This window comes from Rattus rattus, chromosome 3 (assembly GCF_011064425.1).
Source record: "Rattus rattus isolate New Zealand chromosome 3, Rrattus_CSIRO_v1, whole genome shotgun sequence".
Classification (NCBI taxonomy): Eukaryota; Metazoa; Chordata; class Mammalia; order Rodentia; family Muridae; genus Rattus; species Rattus rattus.
Genome location: NC_046156.1, coordinates 116989196 through 117011302, shown reverse-complemented (window position 1 = coordinate 117011302; position 22107 = coordinate 116989196). Strand labels below are relative to the sequence as shown.

Below are 22107 nucleotides of genomic sequence, written 5' to 3'. Positions count from 1 at the left end.
GAAGGCTGAAAGAAACAGGGAGAACTCGCTTGTACTTCCTTGCTTCTTTACAATAACCCCTATTTTGGTGGGGTTTTTTGTTTCTTTTTTTGTTTGTTTGTTTTATTTAGAAAATTGGGTGCAAGTGAAGGAACCATAAACCAGGAAATCCAGCGTTACCAACAGTTGGAGTCTGTGGCCGTGAATGACATCCGAAGAGATGTCCGTAAGAAGTTGCGGAGGTCCAGTATGCGAGTGAGTACATGTCTCAGACTTTCATCTTTAAATGCTCACTTTGTTTTTGAAACTAACAAAGAAATGTATGTTCTTGTTAATGCTGGTGATAATACCACCGATTATGAAAAGCAGACCTGTATATAGAACACTGTTTAAACACTTTGCCTTTAACTACCCATAAATCTCCACAGCAGACCTATGAAAGCGCTTTTCCTACCATTTTAAAAGTGACACCTGATACACAGAGAGGTCAAGTAATTTGTCCACTAATGCTGGATGGAATCCGATTTCAGATCCAGGCGATGGAGCTCTGTACTTAGGCCCAATCACTGTGATTTCCTGCCATCCATGGACTCACTGGCTTTAACCTCTAGTGCGTGTTCTCAGAAGTATGCAGTCCTTTTCCATGTCTTTGCCTCCAATTTTTCAATATTTATCTCTAAGTCACAATTTCTCTTTTCTGCTCTATCTTTTTAATAAAATGTAATTTTAGAGCAATTTTAAGTTCCTAACACAATTCTGAAGCATGTACAGAGGATTTCCCTGCACGCACACACTGTATCAGCCACTGTCAATGTTCTCCCTGAGAGTGTTACACTCAGCACAGCTCATGTGCCCACATGTGCACAGTTGCCAAGGCTGATAGCTTACAAGAGGGCTGGCTCCCTTTGATGCTCTGCATTCTGTGGTGTAGGATCCACGTATGACGACATGTCATCTTTGTCATATCTAACATGCTATTTTCACTGCCCTAAAACCCAGTGTGCTCCCTTCTCATTTCTTACTCTTGAGCAGTATTCTACTTTACAGTACTGAATGTAAAGTATTTCTCCATTTGTAAGCTCTTCAATTTCATCGTAAGAATTTGTTTTCTTCACATAATAGTTCCTATACACATTTTAGAAGATTTATACTGAAAAGGTTTGTTTTGGTTCATGGTTCCAATCTATACCACGTACCCTGTTGCTTTGTGCTCATCTGGTACAGTGCATCATGATAGGAGGTGTAGCAGAGACCTGCTCACTTCATGGTAGCCAGGAAGCAGTGAAGCAGGAAGAGAGATACAGCTTGTGGAAGGGATCATGGAGCACAAACAGAGCCACAGAAGGATCTCAGTATCCATGGCATGCTCACCGTCACTTAACTTTGCAACTATGACTCACGCCTAAGTTTCAGCCACCTCCTAGTTGTTCTGTACGAGCTGGGAGCAAAGCCTCTCAGCCTGTGCCGTTGGGGATATTCTAGGTTCAGGGGACTTCCTTACCTCGTTTCTGTTCTTAGTGGCTAAGTGTGAAGTTTTTGACCACTGGATATGTTAGCTCTTCAGGGTTTTTTGTAATTTTTTTTAACCCAATTCAAAACATTCCCTTCAAGGCTGGGGAGATGGCTTGGTGGTAAAGTAAACTTGCTACCCAAGCATGAACACCTGAGTTCAGGTCCCCGGCACCCACTTAAAATGCCCATGTGTCCGTGTGCTCCTGAACTTACCCAAGCACTGAGCAGGTGGAGACTTGCTAGCCAGTCTATCTACCTAGTTGGTGAGTGCCAGGTTCTTTGAGGGACCCTGTCTCAAGAAGTCAGAAGACACCTGACATTGACTTATGGCCTACACACACACACACACACACACACACACACACACACACACATGAAAGCTCCTCTCAATCTTAGATTACTTAGTTTTTAATGTAAGGGGATGTTGGGTTTCTATATCTATTAATATAATCAAATTACTTTTCTTGTTTAACGACTATATGGTGAATTACATTAATTGAATTTTGAGTGTTGAATCACCCTTAAATACCCAGACTAATTCTACTTAGTTGTAGTTTGTATAATTATTTGGATTTGTTTTGCTAATTTTATGTTTTTAAAAGATACCAATTTATAATTTTTTTTCTAGCAATGTCCTTTTAGATTTAGTATTGTGGTAACGATGTATCACTGAGTGCGTTAGGAAGTATTTGTTGCTACTGCCCTTTGAAAGTGCTGATAGAAAATGACCTTCCTTAAACACCTGGTGTAATTCAAGGCATTCATTTGGACCTATTGCTTTCTGTTTGGTACAAATTGTTTATTTATTTTAATAAGCATGGGTCTATTCAGAACTTTTTTCTTCTTGTGTAATATTGTCAACTATATCTTTCAAAGAATCAGTCTATTTCATGGAGATTCATTTTCAGATTTCAGAGTATTTCTTGACACTTGATGTTTGTGAGACCTGTAATCCTGCCCTTCACTTCTTTTCCTGTGTTAGCGAGCTCCACCTTAAAGCCTACCCAGAGGCTCATTGGTTTTGGTACTATTTCAGAGAACACATTGGCTTCTGTTGACTTCTGTTTATTGATTTTTCTCTGTTTCGTTGACTTCTGTGGGAATAGCTATTTCTTTTTCCGGTTTAACTTTTCTATCATCATAATTTAGACAGCTGATTATAGATATCTTGATTACTTCTTTAAAACATGCTGTTTAGAAGTGTGTTGTTTACTCTTGAAGCATTTTTTCCAGATAATTTTCTAACATAGACACATACACAGTCTTGTTAAATTACATAGCAGTCTGACAGCGTGCATTGTGTGGTTTCAGCCCTTTAAATATGTTATAGCAAATCCTAGGACCTAGAATGTGGCCTGTTTTGGTGAATTTTCCATGTTGACTCGAGAAGCTGTCATATGTGCTATTAATGAGCGAAGTCTTCAGTAGATGTTGATTATATCCATTTGACACATGTACAGTTGAGTTAAAATATGTCCAAGTGGATTTTCTGTGTGCACTGAGTCTGATGAAAGCTCTCCAACCATGATAATAAATCCACCTGTTTCTCTTTACATTTCTGTTAGTTTTTGCCTTGCATAGTTTAAATCACTGATATTCAAACTGGTTATTGATACCATTGGATTAAACATCTACCTATTTTGCTTTGCTTCATATGGCTTTTCTTCTCTATTCATGCTTTCATCTTTTTTCTTTTGTAGTTTTTACTGAACATTTTATGATTCCATTTTCTTTCTTTGAAAGCAATTATTAAATAGTTTAATGCGTTTTTAGTGTTGTTTTAAATTTTACAATACAAATGCACAACTAAATCACAGGTTGCTCCCAGATAGCACTATACTGCCTCATATGTAGATGAATGCCTATAGTAATAAAGTAATCCCTTTTGCCATGGTGGTCACTCATTTCTCATGTATAAACATGCATATACTTAAGACATGCAATATATGTATATATATTTGTAAGCATTATAATATATATAAGCATACATAACACAAATTATTGATTGGATCAATTAAGAATAGAAAAATGAGGTTTTTTTTTTTTCCTTTTTTTTTTTATTTATTTTTTTTTTTATTAACTTGAATATTTCTTATATACATTTTAGTGTTATTCCTTTCCTGTTTCGGCAAACATCCCTTCCCCCCCCTTCCTTATGGGTGTTCCCTCCCCACCCTCCCCCATTGCTGCCCTCCCCCCACAGTCTAGTTCACTGTCCACTGTTTCTCTTCCTTGTAGAGGTCCATGTTTCCAGTCTGTATCACTTTCCATCTCTGTAGAAATCTTACCACTTCTTGCAAAGCAATTCTGTAGACAACAGTTCCTTTTTTTTTTTTTTTTTTCTGAGAAGGTCTTTTGAAGGATAGTTTCTTATAGGACTCTAGATTATTTGGAGGCTTTGTTTTCTCAACATCATGTATTTCTCTTCACTCTTTTCTTATTGGCATGATTTTTAGGGCAAACTGGGTGTTGTTTTTATTCTTTACTGAGTCAGTACCACTGGGTTGCTCCCACGGCTAAGCAACATGGGAGGGCATCTACTAGGGTTGTAGCTCTACTACCCATACTGGGAAGAGCTTACTCCCTGTGAGGTGCCCTCCCTATTGCCCTAGTCTAGAGAGAACTGTGCTTGGGAAGGAAGGCCATTACTTAGTCTTCTCTTGCTCCCTTCTGGGATTGCCAGTGTACCTCTTCATGCATGCTGTAGTTTCCCTCAAGTCATAGGCATCCCATGGGGGTTTTTAGTGTTTGGTTTGGTTGATTGGTTGGTTGTTGGTTTGATTTTGATTTTGGTTTGCTCCATTTTCTTTATTTTTAACTTTCCGAAGTTTGTGTGGTTCTGTTTCAGTCTCAGTGATTCTAACCTCAGTATGTCCAGCCTGCTAATATACTCATAAAAGCCTTTTTCATTTCCGTCAGTATATTGATCTCTACTGGTCTGCTTTGCTGTGTGTCGTTGTTTTGTTTTTGTTCATTCTTAGAATTTCCATATCTGGTTATAATTGTCTAGCTGTTCTTACCCTTTTTTTTAAATCAATGATGGCCATAACACATTAATTAAAACCGTTTTTAATATTCTAATCTGACAGTTCCAGCATCCCTGTCATATTTGGTTCTGACTTGGTTTGTGTGTGTGTGTGTGTGTGTATGTGTGGAATTTTTTGTCTTAAATCTTACTTCATTTTTACTTTTTATATGTTTTGTGATTTTTTTTTTTTTCTTGACAGCTAGATGTGAGGAACCATGTGAAAGGAACTGCTATAAACGCCCTTTAGGGCTGCAGTGCTAATGTGACTTTTGATTCGGTCTGTGAACTGCATATACATTAGTCCTTTTTCACCCTTCAGATGTTGTTGGGACCTATGGGTATTGCTGATTAGATATCTGTGCCTTCCTTTTCTTTGTCTGGTGTGCTGTGACAATGTCACCCAAATCAGGTTGGGTTCTGGCCAGTTAGTTTCTGTTAAGGACAAGCCACATGAAAAGCAGTGCAGGTCTTAGTCTGTATTTGTGGGTTCCACAATCCTGACCTAAGATAGCAACAGATCAAAAGTATTTTTAAAATAAATAAATAAAAATAATTGCAAAAGAAAAATTTTAAAAATTGCTTCTGTATTGAGCAGACATTTTCCTTGTTACCCCTAAACAGCATACTGCAATGACAGTAAGTCTTGTTTTTACCACACTAGGGATTCTAAGCAATCTAGACATATGCAAGAAGCTATGTGTAAACCTACAAGTACGAACCCATTTTACTTTTTCCATGACCTAATTATCCTTTTTAATTTATTTTATTTTTTTAATTCAGTTTAAATCCTGGTACTAACTCATTTTAAATAAGAGACTTGCACATACTAAACTTTGGCTATACTCCATACAGCTATATTTGATGATTTCCTTTCTTCTTTCTTTTCCTTTTTTCCTTCCTTTCTTTCTCTTAGTTATGTTAGTATAAAATACTTTTTACCTTTTTACTGGTTCTTTGTGAATGTCACATCATGCACCCAATCCCCCCATCTCCCATTGTCCACACCGCTTAGCTTGCAGTGTTCATTGCAATGTCTCATTGGTCTGGTGTGCAGCCTCTGGCTTCTCCTCTATCAATACAGGAACCTCACTGGGACTTCTTTTGGGTATCCTGTAGTTTTGAATAGTTCGTTGATGGCATAGATGCTGGGGTGGGCCAATTTAAAGCTCTGGATCTGGTCCTGAGAGGTATCTGAGCTACTCAGCGCACCACTGTTCAGTGCTCATGCTCTCGTGGCCGGCTCACCAGCAACCCCCTCAGCCAGGGCCAGCTCTACCCTGCCCAGGCAGGGTATAAGGCCTGCTCTCCAGAGTGTTGCAGTTGGGGAGGGACATGGCCTGTTTTCCCATTCTCAGGAGCCCAGGGCCAGCTGTGCTGCCTGCCACAGGTGAAAAGGGGTGAGGGTAGGATATCTCCCTCACCCATGCTCCTACACAGCAGACAAGTTGCAGGTCCAGCTCTCCCACTCCCATGTTCATACCCTCAGGACTGACTTGCTCACACCCCTGCCATCACTGTCAACTCTACTGTGCTTCCCAAGTAAGGTTCAGGGCCTTCTCTCCCAAGTGCTGCACCTAGTGAGGGGCAGGGACAGGTCTCCTGCTCTTGTGACCTCAGGGCTAGGTCTCCTGCCTGCTGCAGGTGGTAAGGAGCAAGTGGAGAGAAGGTGCCTCTCCCTTGTCCACACCATTCTGTAGGAGACAAGTAGTAGGAGCAACTCTCCCGTGCTCATGCTGTCAGCTGGCTCACCAGGAACTCCCACAATGTGCAGAGTCGCTCTCCTAGTACTGCAGCTAGGTTACAGGCAGGGCATCTCTCCTGCCACCATGCCTAAGTGAGGGCTGGGACAAGTTCTGCCTAGCCCTCAGACATGAACATGTCCCCAGACTCAGGCTACAGTCCCCACCAAGGACTTCCCCCTGGCCTTTGGTAGCAACAGACCTCTGCTGTTACAGGCCACAGGCCTCACTACCCTGGGTCTCCATCTCTGCCTCTCCTTGTTATGCCCACATCTTTCTGTTTCCTTCCTCCATGTCTCCACCTCTTACTTGTTTACCACTTGTTAGTGGCATCTGGGGTCTCTGAGTGTCTGGAGCCATTTCAGTAGTCTCGGGAACACTATGTCCCTCTTGCGTGTTTTGGCTCTGAGGCAGAGTTCCCCACCACATCACTGTTCAATTGTCATGAGTGACTTTTTTTTCCTCTACCATTTTATTAGGCTGCTTCCCTCAAGGATAAGTGGGGTTTAGGTTACAAACCAAGTTACAGCCGATCAAAGAGCATTTCAGCTTCTGGAAGACCACCTCTTAAGAGAATGGAAAGAGCAAGGTAATACATATTTTAACCAATCACCCAAGATTCAGTACTTTAGTATAATAATTAAGTCACCCTTATAAGAAAAATAGAAATCACTAGTGACTTACTGTCAAGCATCGTGACTTATGGAAAGCTCAGACCTTCATTCCTCAGCATAGTAAGAACATTTTAGTGAGGCAATTTTATTTAGATATGCTTATGTATAAGCTTACAGACTCCATGAAAAAATGAAAATTTGCATGCTGGTGGTTGCTTTCTAAATAGTCAATTTAGGAAAAATGATGGTACACATTAAAATCTTGTTTTAATATGAAGTCAACACCATAAAAATAAAATGTATAAATTGCTGAGGCGGGTTCTAGAGTGATTGATAGAGTGTTTGCCTGGCATGTAGGAGGCCCTGGTGTTGATTCCTAGGAGCACACATCAGGCAGTGCACACCTGTGATGCTAACTCTTAGGGTAGATAAGGGGTCAGAAGCCAAGAACACTCTGTCAGCTGCATGGTGGACTCGAGGCTGGCCTGGGATGCATGAGAACCCAAGCTCCCAAATTAAAAGGCATACATTCTTTTTATAGGCTTAATTTTAGAAAATTTGAAGTTAATTCAAATAAGGTGTTTCCACAGATATTGAAGGTTAATACATAGAATGCCAAAATTTCAGTCATCCAATAAGGTTAATAGAATATTAATGTCATTAATAAGACTTATATAAAGCCAAGATTTTTTCAAGTGACCATGTTGGGGTTTTGTATTTTGTATTTGTGTTGCAAATTTAAGCTTATAGCATAACTACTTTGTTTTACTTGTAGTTCCCGAATAGGAGAAACTGATGAGCTTCCGGAAATCCGTGTGGATGCAGCCTCTCCTGGGCCCAGAGTAACCTTTAACATCCAGGATACAGTAAGAAAGACAGTACTTGTTAGAAATTTGTGTTAAGCAGTTTTTTTTTAAATTGCAAACTTGCAATATTAGATATTTTAAAAGTAGAAATTGTCACCTACAGTGACAGGTTGTGACAGCTGAAGTATGTGCACTGCAGGCAAGCAGGCAGTGCCCATGAGAGCTGCACTGCAGGCACATGGCCGAGTATTTGTACAGAAAAATTCCATTAGCTGCATGCTCTTAGAAGGGTTTGTTTTGTTGGTTTTGTCAAGCAGTTTTTGTTAGTGAGTAAGGACCCATATTAAGCTGTTTTATGCAGTTGTCAATGTGAAATAAATATTGTCTGTGTGTTAATGGTTCACTGGATATAAGTAATAGAAGGCTGAGGACGTCAGCTTCAGAGCTGCACACTACAGCATGTTAAACTTTATGTTAAAATGTTTATTTGTGGATTGTTTGTTCACATTGTCCTTATTTTTCATGTTTTCTTTTCTTTTCTTATTATTTTAATTAAGTTGAAAAACACAGTGTGGGGAAGTTCACCACAGTCAAGCTCTCCAGGGGAAGGGTACTTTCAGGTACTTATGAAAACAACATAAAATTTTACTTTAAAACTAATAAACTGCCCTGAAATTTTGCTTTCAAAATGTCTTCTTTTCAAGCTAAACTCAGACCTCAGAAGTACTTTATGTAAAGATTTAAGCTTGTTGGCATTCTATTTTAATGTATATTTAACAGTACCTCACTTGGGGTTTATATGTAGCTTAATTTTACTTTGACTTTCAAACGTGAGGAATTTTAATCAGCTTATCAAATCAACTAAACCAAATTTTAAACTCTAAAACTGCAGTTTACTAAATCAGTTACTATTAATTTGTTAATCCTGAAATCAATCTCTTTTTGATCCTGAAATCATTTTCTTTTCTTTACACTTAACTATAAAGTGAGCCGTTTTAAAATCAACAGTCTTTGTTAAGTGCTTCAAATACAAGTCAGTCTAACTCCAACAACAAACTGATTGATCATTGACTACTAACTCTCTTACGTCCCTGGAGTACACTAGAAACTGATTGATCATTGACTACTAACTCTCTTACGTCCCTGGAGTACACGAGTGCTTATTAAATGTTATAAGCTACTGAATCTGCTACTTGACAGAACAGGGCAAAAGAAAGGAACTGTAACCCAACCTGAATGACTTAACTTTTGTTTTCAGTTTTTTGAGGCATGGTTCCATGTAGCCTAGGCTGCCTTTAAACTCAATTATGTCACTGAAGATTGCCTTGAATTCCTGATCCTCCTGCCTCTACCTCTAAATGCTGAGATTCTAGTCATGTGCCACTAAGCTTGTTCTCATCCTGAGAAACTTAGGCCTTATCTCTGAATAAAAGCAGAGCTAAGGATTTTGCTCACCAGTGTCAGACCAATTGCTGTCTATCATGCATGAAACCCTGATTTTGATCTCTACCGCCAAAAAATAAAACTAAAAAGATCCATTTAAAATATTTTGTTCTGAATAGTGTGAAAATATTCTGTGTAATACTTATTAATATAAGTAACTTTATAAGCTAGATTTTATCCTGAATGTCTCATTAAACTAAACATATATAAACTATTGATATATGTATATATTTATATATTCTACACATAGCACCAGACATCTAATCTTGCTTAGAATTTTCTTTTATAGTTTTAAAAAAGAAGGAAAAGAAAAAGGAAATTGGCAATCACTCCAAGTATGTTTCCTTGTGTTTATTTTTTCAGACTTAAGTCTCAGTATACATTCCGTGATTATACCGTATTTAGTCAAACTATTTGATTTCAAAGCAATTAGAATGTAGTAATGCAGGGCCTGGGCACATGGCTCAGCAATTAAGAGCACTTGCTGTTCTTGGGGAAGACCTGAGTCTTCCAGGACCCACATGCTACCTCATTACCATACATAACTCCAGTTCCAGAAAAATCTGATGTCTTCTTCTGACCTCTGCAGGCTCCTGCACACGTGGGGTGCATAGAATACACTCAGGCACATACACATAGAAGAAAATATGTTTTTAAAATATGAATGCTATGCTAAGTTTGGCAAAAAAAGTTGAAAATAAACCATGTATATGAATTTAAATGGATTTTCTAATTAAATGATTCTTTGGTTTTGGGGTTTTTTGGGTTTTTGTTTTTGTTATTGTTTGGTGGTACTGAGAATTGGAATCCAGGGCCTCACACATACCAAATAAGTTCTACCAGTATTTTACATCTACAGTTGTAATCAGAGCATTCTTACTGGCACCAATTTTGGGTGAGCCAGAGAGATGTTTTAGTAAGACAGATTTGTCAACTTAGTTTAATCCCTAACATCCATATAGTAGAAAACCAGCTATCTGACCAGTTTTCTGACTCCACAAACACATTTTGGCACATGTATGCACTCTGCCCCTCCACATATATATACATAATTAAATGTGAAGATAATTCAAATACTATTTTTAAATAATAGTATATAGTGTATATATATGTGTGTGTGTGTATATGTGTATATATATAGTTAGTTAGATAACATGAGATTAGATATTAGACTTGGCAATTATAAATTGGAAACTAGATTATGAATGTATGATTTCATATAAAATAAATATCAAGCAAAGAAATTATGTTTTACAAAAATTTATCAACTTTAAAAATTGAAAGATATTCTGAAAAATGTGTTCATTTACTCATTTATTTTTTTAAGGGAAAAACACTTGATATCTACAAATATTTGATGTTTTGATTGTTTCTACCATGAAACATGGTAGTATCTACTACTTTTTAATAATAAATTAGATTATTTTGCCAATTGCACTTTATCAGGGCTCCTCATTTTCAGATGACACTGGAGCAGCACTGTTTATCTGGGAAACTGAGATCAGCTTAGAGCAGACTTGGCACAGTTCAAACTGGCTTGCCCATCAGTGGTGGCACACGCCTTTAATCCCAGCACTTAGGAGGCAGAGGCAGGCAGGTTCCTCTTGAGTTTGAAGCCAGTAGTGTCTATAGAGACAGTTCCTGGACAGCCAGGGCCACCCAAAAAAATCTTGTCTTGAAAAACTAAAAAAAAAAGACAGACAGACAGACAGACAGGAAAAAAGGAAGGAAGGAAAGGAGGGAGGGAGGGAGGGAGGGAGGGAGGGAGGGAAGGAAACTGTGGCCTCCAGCTATTTATTTAAAATAAAGCACAGTTGTGTTTGAGTAATTGATACATGTTTTATTACTCATCTGTTTACACATCTTTTGTCAGTCCATGACAAAGAGTTGTCCACAAAACTTCCTCTAAAAATATTTTTACTAACATCAATGTGCTCATCATGAATTGTTGTTCTGTTTTTATTTATATTTGATTTTTTTTATATTTAATCTGCTTCTGCTTTGCATGTACTAATTAAACATGATGCTTTATGTTCCTATAAAGTAAAATTTCACTATGACTTTTTTTTCAACTATCAGTGGTAACCTGCTGTGGTTTGACCTGTTTCCTTCCTTGGTATGCCATTTCTTATGTTCACAATTCTGGCCTTCCTTTCAAGTCACAGTGGGAAAATTCAACTCAGAGTCTAAAATGTTTAGACTTACATCTTTCATATTTTTAGTTTTTCTCTTTTTAATTGAGAGAGAACTTGAAAAGCAACCTGATTTATATTTTCTGTTTTTATAATCAGTTTCCAGAGGAGACAGAACTGGATCTTTTGTCAGTGACCATTGAAGGCCCATCACATTATTCATCAAACAGTGAAGGATCATGTTCAGTGTTCAGCTCTCCCAAAACCACAGGTGGCTTTTCACCAAGTGTTCCTTTCCAGTCGGAAGATGGCCGAAGGGATGACAGTCTGTCTTCTACCAGTGAAGACTCTGAAAAGGATGAAAAGGATGAAGACCGTGAGAGGGAAAAATTTTATATTTACAGGAAACCCTCGTGAGTAGCTGTTTACTGTGAGATCTTTAGGAGATAAGTCAGAATCTGGAAGTGATACTAAGGTATTTTATCTAGCCACATATTCAACAAGCCAAGCATGATGTCACATTCCTAGAGTCCAGCAGTTCAGAGGTGGAGGCAGGAGGGTCAGGAGTTGAAGTTCCTCCTGGACTACATAGCTGGCTCTACTCCAGCCTGGGCTACATGTGGCTCAGTCTTAAATATAAAATCATAATAACAACAATAATAAATTAGCAAAAATGTTAACTTTTAAGTAATACTATAATATCTATCCATTTCTAGTGTGATTTAACTTTATATGGTGCTATCTTCTTCTAAATATAAATAGGTTTATTTATATTGCTCTAATTACTTCTCTATAATAATACTTGTCAATAAAATAAAAATAGAGATATGGTCATAAGCTATAATATAGGAGAGAGCAATATTCCTTCTGGGCTTAATAAAAATAAAAGGAGACACTGAAAGTATCATATAGTTGAGAAAATAGGACTAGTCAATGGAAATATGTCTCAGTGGATGGAGATTCTAAATCATTCTAGAAAGAAATTGGAGGAGAGTGTTGATGAAATAAAAGGCAGATCTATATATCAAGTCTTACGGAGAAATGTGCCCTCAGGAGGAGCAAGTATGACCTTTCAAATTTACCAGCTTCTAAAGCCTGATCCAGTGCAACTGTGGCCCTAAGATTAAGAGTTTCCACTGCTGTCATCTTCAGTCTTACTGCTAAGCTCAGAGGCTTCCTGCGTCCTTTCTCCAGAGTGAAGCCACTGCCTTGGAACCTCTCATATTAGCATACTTTGGCCTATTCCTTCACTTACTGAAATATAGCTTCAAATAACCTTCAAAGAAGAATTGTAATTCAAATCTGCTTTCTTAAAGGTTTAAAAAATATGAAGTAACTTTTATATGCTCATTTGATTTTTGGATTGAGTAAAGAATTCTTTTCTAAGAAGGTTTCTTTTAAGAAAATGTTCCTTTTTCTTCCAGCATTGGTGTTTTTAGCGTTTGTTGATTCTGATCTCAATGTTGTCACTGTAAATTGCCCTTCATTTTCTAAGTGTCTGTGTGTGCATTTCAGAAATGGGTGTCAGATCACAGAACTAGAGTTTCTCATGGTTCTAAGCTGCCATGTAGGTTCTGGGGATTGAACTTAGGTCCTAGAGTAATCGGTGCTTTTAACTGCTGAGCCATCTCTCCAGCATGTATACTCTTTTTTAACAGTAGCCTCTGAGTCAAACAATTGCTTCCCCTGGACAGAATGTGTATCTCTTTGTTTTTACACTTCCCATTTAAAAAAAGTTTTTTGCTGATTCTATAATCTTTTCCAAGTGTCCCGCGTGGTCATCTGTATGTTTTCTTCTGACAAGAGTGTTCAGCATGAGGTACACCCTTCATCGAGTATCTGAATGGGCAGGGTAGTGCAGTAGCATCCTCTGTGGCCAGTGACATAGCAGGTTTTCTAGAGCCTGTCCTTAGTAAATGAGACTTACTGGTGTGTGTTGGCAGTTCCGTATGGTTCCTGTCATTCCTTTCCTTGCTTCTATGATATTTGACTTTCAAAGAGGAATCATGTTATATCTGTTCTTCTTTGACCTCGATTAGTATTAGCTAGTTGAATACTTTCTATGAGCTTATAAATTAATAAAGTTTCTTTAAAGACATACTCACATAACATTGGGAAATAGTTTGCTAAGCAGACTTGAGTTTACTATAATGAGTAGTCCTTGTTTTCTGCAGACATACCTCTCGGAAGAAAGCAACAGGCTTTGCTGCTGTTCATCAACTGCTCACCGAACGCTGGCCCACAACCCCAGTCAATCGAAGTCTTAGTGGCACAGCTACTGAGAGAAATATTGACTTTGAACTTGATATACGAGTTGAAATTGACAGTGGGAAATGTGTCCTTCACCCAACCACCCTTCTGCAGGAGCATGATGATATAAGTTTAAGAAGGTAAGATCCGGCTGGGAAAGTATATGGAATTCATTAGTTAGAAACACTGTCTTAGATCAGGAATTATCACAGACTTTCCCTATTTAACACTACAAGTTTAAAAGTAACTGATCAAAGTTACACTATCATTTGCATAGCATACAGGTCTTTAAAACAAACACATCTTTTCTGGCAATGAGAAGCAGATATCTGATTTAGAATCTGGTAAAATTGTTAATTAAAATAGATCTATAACTGGGTATTTTAGCTCAGTGGTAGAGTGAGCACAGGATTTAATTCCCAATAGTAGTAGTGTATATGTGTGTGTGTGTAAAGAATTCTTTGGAATTCTTTCAACAAGCCTGAATTTCTGTGTTGCCTTTCTTTGTATTGATTGAATAGATTTCTGTTTTGAAGAGCAATACAGGACTCTTGATTGAGAATTTTGATATGTCTACAAAAAAAACCTGAAAGCAGTTATGCAAATAGGGCCTACCTAAATTGAACACAGACAGAGCCTACCTTAATGGAAATATTCAAGGTAGAACTTCAGGATTGCCATTTGTTTCTGTCGTTAAATGATGATGTAAACAGATTTAATATTAGATTTTGGTTATTTTTTTGGTATGTGTGTGTTCATGTGTATGTTCTAAGTGTAAATATATGTATGTGCTTTTGTGTCTGGAGATCAGAATCAACCTGGGGTATCGATTCTCAGGTAATGTCCACTTAGTTTTCTGAGACAGGGTCTTTACCAGCTTAGAGCTCACTGCGTAGGCTAAGCTAGCTGACCAGAGAGCCTGAAGTATCTTCCTGTTGCACCTCCCAGTACTAGGGTGTGTATGAGGGGGTGTCACCATGATTTACTTTCCTGGGCCGTGTGCCTCAAACTCAGGTCCTCATGGTTGCTGTTGGAGACACTGTCTTGTCTGGGCTGTTTCCTCAGCTCTTTCTTCAAATACTTCTCCTTTTTCCTTCTTTCCTGATTAAATAACTTAATTATGAAAGTAGGATGAGTTTCTAGTGAGTGAAAGGATAGAGCGTGGATAAGAACGGCAGAGTGCTAACAGCTATTGACACAGATAATGAAGATTCCCATCCCATTCCCTTTATTTTTATATGCCTAACATAAAGTGTTTTAATTGTCAGTCAAATGAAATTTTTATAAAATGAGAGAATGAAAACACTTTAGACAATTATGGTATCTTACAAGAGTAATAAGGGTGCTTAGAGAATGGCTGGTAGGCAGTTTTAACTGAACCATAACAGACTCTTATGTTTAAGTGAAGCAGGTGTGGAATTAGAAGAGAATCACACAGCTGTGCACTTGTGATTCCAGCATCCGGAGGCTGGAGGCAGGAAGCGCCTGGTCTTCTTACCATGGATAGAGATAGCGAGTTTTAAAACATGTAATGTCCTCTAAGACATCAACCAATCTAACTAGAAGTTCTGTTGCTTTCTTTTTCAACTTATTAAATTACTATTTTCTATTTACTGCATAAATAAAAGTTTACTTTGAAACAAAAGAACATGTTTTCTTTTTTAAATATTTTTATTTTGACTTTTTAAATTTTCCTCCCCCCCCCCTTTTTTTTTTCCTGTAGGAGTTATGATAGAAGTTCTAGGAGTTTAGATCAAGATTCTCCTTCAAAAAAGAAAAAATTCCAAACAAATTATGCTTCTACCACCCATTTAATGACTGGCAAAAAAGTACCCTCCTCTCTACAGACAAAGCCCAGTGACTTAGAAACAACAGTGTTTTACATTCCTGGAGTTGATGTAAAGGTAAAAACTGACTTGTTTAGGATATTAAAAACAGTTTGTTTTCTACTAGATATTTTTTCTTTTGCTTATAAGCTTTCTGACTTATCTAATATAGCCATAGTCCGAATAGGAGAGTATCTAAATTGTGGCTTACCATTTATTCATAGTAGGCTTGCAAACCTTGCCTTCTATAATTTCAATAAGCAATAATGTTTTTTAATTTCTAAAATTGTTGATTTTGGACCATTAAACTTAAAAGAACTTTAAAGATGATTTGGATTGAGCTCATTAATTTTAAAAATGAAAAAGTCAAGTAGTTTCCAGAACCTTATAGCTGACTTATAAGCAGAAGCTGAATCTTGAGACTCCTGAACCAGTATTCCTCCGAACTACACCGTCTGTGTTCCATGGTATTTCCTCATCTGCAAAATTTTTATTTTGACTTTTTTTTTACTACAGTTGCATTACAATTCTAAGACACTAAAGACTGAATCACCTAATGCCTCCAGAGGATCTTCCTTGCCTAGAACTCTCTCCAAAGAGTCCAAGCTGTATGGTATGAAAGATAACGCAGCACCTCCTTCTTCTCCTCCTTTACCTTGCACTGTCCAGAGCAAGACTAACACCTTACTTCCTCCCCAACCCCCACCTATTCCCTCAGGTATTTAAGAGGCTACACTGCATTTTTGTCATTTTAATTTCTACTTATTTTGCTTGCTCTGTTGTTTCTTTAATTTCTCTGTTTAAGAGAGGCCATAGACTTGTCAGCAATGACTATATAAAATCCATGTGTGAAAGTATAGGACAACTACTTTAGATTCTTTCTTAGATATTTATTGCTAGAATATTCTTAGTAAATCAACCACATCTTTAGAACAATGTATATTTACCAAAGGGTAGTTTGTGTGATTTAAGTTTGGGAGCTATGATCAGCTAGGGCTCAAACTTACACATATATGAGCACACTGTTATTATCTGCAATTATTCATCATCTGCTGTGACCTAACCTATTACCCAAAGCTTACAGTCTTAATCACATTGCCTATTGAAAAGCAAAAGAAACAAACAAAAAACACCAAGAGGAGTGTCTTAGCTCACAGTCTTTAATAAGATTGAAGTCAGGCTAGGTCACTTGAATAAAATGTGAGATTTAAAGATTTAAAGGTTTTTTATCTTGACTGTACTAGAAAGATCTTCCATCATGTTCTAGTCATGTGATTGGCTTACTGGTGCCCCAATGCCACCCCATGTGGTGGATATTTTTATGACATTACAATTAGCATCCGTTGGGTGGAATGATCAAAAGAAAATTCATCTGAACATGCAAAGCATAATAGTTTAGCTTTAAAAGTCACAGAAAACTACATTTACAGTTTGTTATTGATTATACTGGCCACTGAAGGCAGGAACTAGAGCTTGAAAGCCAGCAAGGACTCTTGGAAATCATCTGTGAAATGGGTATCATAGCACATGCATGATACCTAATACATACACACACACATACACAATAGAATTTCTAACATAGGGACTATAAAAAAATAGGCAAGAATTATTGAAGAAGTTACATGTAGAAATTGCACATGATATGTAAACCCTTAAAGTAGTCAGTAAGGATTATGGGGAAATGCCTCGCTAGTGCTTACTGCTTTTCTATGACAAAGTATAGCTAAGTGCATTAAGAATGAGGCACATGCTACTATTCCATTTTATAAATGGAGAAACTTAGGGTGTATAGATTTGGGGCATTTTCCTATATTTATACAACTAATTTCAAATTGGAGATTACAAACAAAGTTAGCTATGGCTTTGTTAGGTCCTTTTATGCATTTTGTGAAGCAGAAGTACTTGACTAGGAAGGATGAAGGAGTCCTGGTCTCCTATGGAGAAGTATTGTCAGTGTATACATACGAATAATACATACACACTAATCACAAGAGTCCAAAAGCTCTGGTACCTTTTCTTCACTACCTAGTTTTAGTTGACTTCACTTCATTTTAGTTGACATCTTCTATCTTTTTAAGTGAACAAATGGACTAGTACCAGACTAAAAAATGTAAAGTTGAAAATTTGGAACATAATGTGTGATCGAGCACAAGTCAGAATAAACAACAGCATTATAAACAATGATGTTTACTCTAACTTTTATGTATCATTTCTAACAGCCTATTTTTACTTCACTTAATTAAGTTGTCATACAATTCTAACTTCTCATTAACTTGCCATATTTTGTTGGGACATTTTATTGAATTCTATTCAATGCATCACATTTATCAATATTCTAGCTAAAGGAAAAGGAAGTGGAGGAGTAAAAACAGCCAAGCTATATGCCTGGGTAGCACTGCAGTCATTACCAGAAGAAATGGTTATTAGTCCTTGTCTATTGGACTTTCTTGAAAAGGCTCTGGAAACTATCCCGATTACACCAATAGAAAGGAATTATACAGGTAAGTATTTTCCACATATGCATTCTAACTTTAGATCTTATTTCATAGAATTTCTCAGTGCTATTATACACTGGTATGTATTCCTATATAAAACAAAGAACTGGAGAAGAGCCAGGGAGGTCGTTTCATTCCTGTTTGCAGGTAAAGACTCCAAGCTGTGGTGAAGCTATATTATTTTTTCAAGGTTACAGCTAGATATAGTGACAACACTAGTGACTGTATGCCCCACATTAATGTGTTTCTTGTGCTGGACTCTCTTTGTGTGTGCTGTGGAGGGAGAATTTAATTTGGGGAAATGAACATGAGATTTGAATAGGCAAGGATACGTAGCCTGACCTGACAGACTTCAAAGCACCTTCCTGGTGGTGATACAGCTGATATCAGTACTGGTTAGAGATAAGGATCTTCCAGTGATTTGCCCTTGATATGATGTAAAACTTGAAACTAAATATTTTAACAGCAGTCAGCTCACAAGATGAAGACATGGGACATTTTGACATCCCAGATCCTATGGAGGAATCAACAACATCCCTAGTGTCATCTTCAACATCTGCATACTCTTCCTTCCCTGTGGATGTCGTGGTTTATGTGCGAGTTCAGGTGAAGTGTGTTTTTTCTTCTTAAAATATTTTATTTGAAATTTCAAGATTATTTCACTCCAAATTTTTCTGAATCATCATCTCACAAATGGATGGTGTCTCTATAATGGCATAGAAGTTTGCTAAGTCCTGAGAAGTATATGTGAAAATCTGTATGTATTTACTGTTCTGAGCAGTTTCATAAATTAGGAGTTTTCCATTTGGGGTTTTCAATCTTCTATCAAACAAAATTAAAATATATAAGTGTAAACCTTTTGAAAGCAAAAAAATATTTTATCTCTTTTTTAGTTTGGTACCATTCACTCTCACCATTACACTTTCTGGACAGATTTATCATATAATTAAGATACAGTAGTAACTTTTAAGGAGTTTGTGTAAAAGTTATGTCATTTTAAAATATTTTATTTTTAATTCAATCTTATCAGTGCACTTTTTAGAATATGTATCATCCTTTGATCTAATCCATGTGTTAGAGAGGATTAGAGAGATGCCTGTATACGGAGTTTAAGTTCAGATTACCAGTCAGTTAAAGTTTTAAAATCAATCTATAAGAATAAGTGCTGGTGTCGTCTGTTTCATCAATTTTCTATAGTAACAGTTTGCCCAAAGATCATTAGTCTGAGACTCTGGAGTTTTGTACTAGCTCATGTTAAAGGTCTGATGAAAATATATTAAGTACTTGAAAGTTTATAAAAACTTTTGTTACTAACACAGCAGTACTTACATGTGATTACTCCCTTTAAAAGATTTGATTAATCACAAAAATTGTATGGATATAAATATGTTTAAGGTTCTGAATTATCCAAATGTCAGTGGATCTTCAAATACTTAGTTTGTTGTAGACAATATCTCATCTCCGTAGCCCATGCTGGCACATACCCTAGGCTGGCCTTGCACTTGACAATCATCCCCCTCCCCTAGAACCCCCGAGATGAGGGTAAGCTCTATACCTCGAATATTTAGCTTCATAAAGTTGTGCCATCCTGTTAATATACTTTGGTTCACTGTTTTTGTAAGTTGTGGCATTAAATATCAGATGATTAAACATAATATATTTAGTTATATATGTTAAAAAGAAAATTACATATTTCTTTTAACTATGCAGTTCTTTAAAATCTTTTTCCCCCTGGTTTCTATACTTTAGCCGTCACAGATCAAGTTTAGCTGTTTGCCGGTATCAAGAGTAGAGTGCATGCTGAAGCTACCGTCTTTGGACTTGGTGTTTTCTTCAAACCGAGGAGAACTGGAAACTCTGGGGACTACATACCCTGCAGAGACTTTGTCCCCTGGTAGTAGTGCTCCTCAGAGTGGAGCAAAGACCTCCGCTAGCAAAGGTGGAATGCCAGGTATAGAAATGTTAAGTCACCTGGTGCAAGGCCCAATGCTGTTCTTAATAGTTACTCATCTGTATGTTAAATAGACTTAGAAAGGAAAATAGACAATTGTGACATTTGTTGGAAAAATATCTATAGTAGACCAAAGATGTAAATATATTTCATGTGTTCGTAGAATATGAGATGAGTCCTCTTTAATTTATATTTTTGCCTCAACAGTAATTACAGTATTATAGTTTCAGCTTGCATGCCACGAGAAGCACTATAAAAAGAATATTAACAGTTCATGCATCTGTGTACTTTTGAGTGTTTGTGTCATGTTGGATTATACATTTTAGGAACAGTGGGTTTTGCAACTGGAAGTAAAAGATATGCTTTTATGAAGATCTGTCCTTATCAAATGCCACCAAGTGGCACTTATATTTTTAAGTGGTAAAATTTGCTGTCTGTCTCATTTGTTTCATGAAAGGTTTGCTTGTAAAGTACAGCTGAGGATTTCTTGATTTCTAGCACTCCTTCCTCACTGAAAGCTCTGTGCTATAAATCATATAGACTTACAAATGTAAGTGAGAGGGCAGTGTTGGCCAGTTTGAGTGGGGATTGACAGTAGACTTGAAATGTCATTAAAACAGCAGTTCTTAGCCAAGGGCAGCAGGTGCCTTTCAGTATTGAGATTTCACAACTGGAAGTTGGTGGGGAGAGCAGGAACAGTGTGCAGATGTCTGGCCAATCTGAAGGCCCTTCTTTCTAGAAAGAATTATTTGACCTAAAATGCTCAAATGGCCAAGTGGAACACATTAAAGCAAAATACATGAATGAAATTCCAGAGAAGCATGAAAACTATTGAAGAAAAATCAACCTTCAGATTTGGAAAGTGTCACTCGGGGTTAGGTCCTAGTTTCTTGTACAGTTATCTTGAATTCACAATTTTACCAAATAGCCTTGTGTTAGGCTTGGGAGAGCTCGTATTAGTCCTGTAGACATCCCTGTGGGTGCTGATGCTGGAATGTCTCTTATTTCCAGGCTCCACAGGACTAGGCAGCCCGCTGGGCCGCAGCAGGCACAGCAGCAGCCAGTCGGATCTGACTGGCTCCAGCAGTAGCTCGTCTGGCCTGAGCTTCACGGCCTGCATGTCGGACTTTTCCCTGTACGTGTTCCACCCCTACGGTGCAGGGAAGCAGAAGTCCACCGTTTCGGGTCTCACACCGGGATCAGGAGGACTAGGTATATTTTGTTCATTGGGTTTGTGTTAATTTTTTAAGCTTTCTTTTCTTAGACTCATTCTATAGCCATCATGGCAATAAGCCAGCATGAGGAACTTGTATTTTTCCCCTTTTGATACTAACTGTTTTATAAGTAAAAATAAAAAACAAATTCAGAAAAACTGATTATACAAGGATTTAAAACTTAAAAATGCTTGTTAAATGATATGTATAGCATAATATCTGAAGATAGAAAAGTTTTCTTAAATTATTAAATGAAATTTATTAAAGTTTTATCAAATCACTTTATATAAAATTGTAGTCCATAAAAAGTAAAATTTTTAAAGTATGTAGGTTATACTTGGCAATTTTAAATGAGATCATTAACCACCATTTAGTAAAACTAAATCTGCATTTTAAAGTTCAGGTCTCATTAGTGAATATTTCCTACAATCATATAAGTAAATACTACCTTTTGGTATTAGAATGTCCTTGTCATGTATACAGGCTTCAATCTGTCTAAACAGCTGTGAGAAATGCAAATGCTCCTCAGATTATTCTGTCTAAATTTCCCCTAATTTAACTCCTTATTTGGTGACATGTTACAGCATATTGGATAATGTTCGTTAACTCTGGTGTGCATACACATCCTTATGTACATGTGCATACATGTGGGCATTTGTCTTGGTCTGTTTGCTCAGGGAATGTAGATGAAGAACCCACTTCAGTCACAGGTCGGAAAGACTCGCTGAGTATAAACCTGGAGTTTGTGAAAGTGAGCCTGTCTCGGATCAGGCGCTCAGGAGGAGCCTCGTTCTCTGAGAGTCAATCTGTAAGCAAGTCTTCAAGCAAAATGGACACCACACTAATCAATATATCTGGTATTCTCCTTTATAGTTTTTAATTAAGATATCATTTTAAACAATGAATCTATTTTAATAGTGCTTAAATATTGAGAATATTTGAACATTAAGCTTAGTGATAAAGGTAAGTTCAACCTAGCCTACAAGACTCTCCCCTCAGGCTGCTAGTGTTGGCGTCTTCTGGGCAGACATATCCAAATAGTTTTTATTTGCTTCTTCTTGGTTATGAGTTCATAAAATTTCTGACTTTTTCTGTGTGTCAACATGTAGATGTTTACA

At 37.3% G+C, this 22107-nt stretch overlaps 1 protein-coding gene across 1 annotated transcript in view; it reads left to right on the top strand.

Annotated features, from left to right (window-relative positions):
* Positions 1-22107, top strand: part of Kiaa1109 (KIAA1109 ortholog) — a 182077-nt gene that overhangs the window by 143062 nt on the left and 16908 nt on the right. Inside the window, exons 63-74 of the mRNA XM_032898488.1 lie at positions 111-234; positions 6738-6847; positions 7648-7738; positions 11413-11666; positions 13428-13643; positions 15227-15407; positions 15846-16047; positions 17669-17830; positions 18291-18430; positions 19574-19775; positions 20787-20987; positions 21667-21846. Of these exons, the coding sequence (XP_032754379.1) occupies positions 111-234; positions 6738-6847; positions 7648-7738; positions 11413-11666; positions 13428-13643; positions 15227-15407; positions 15846-16047; positions 17669-17830; positions 18291-18430; positions 19574-19775; positions 20787-20987; positions 21667-21846 (2063 nt within the window). The remainder of the gene's footprint in view (positions 1-110; positions 235-6737; positions 6848-7647; positions 7739-11412; positions 11667-13427; positions 13644-15226; positions 15408-15845; positions 16048-17668; positions 17831-18290; positions 18431-19573; positions 19776-20786; positions 20988-21666; positions 21847-22107) is intronic.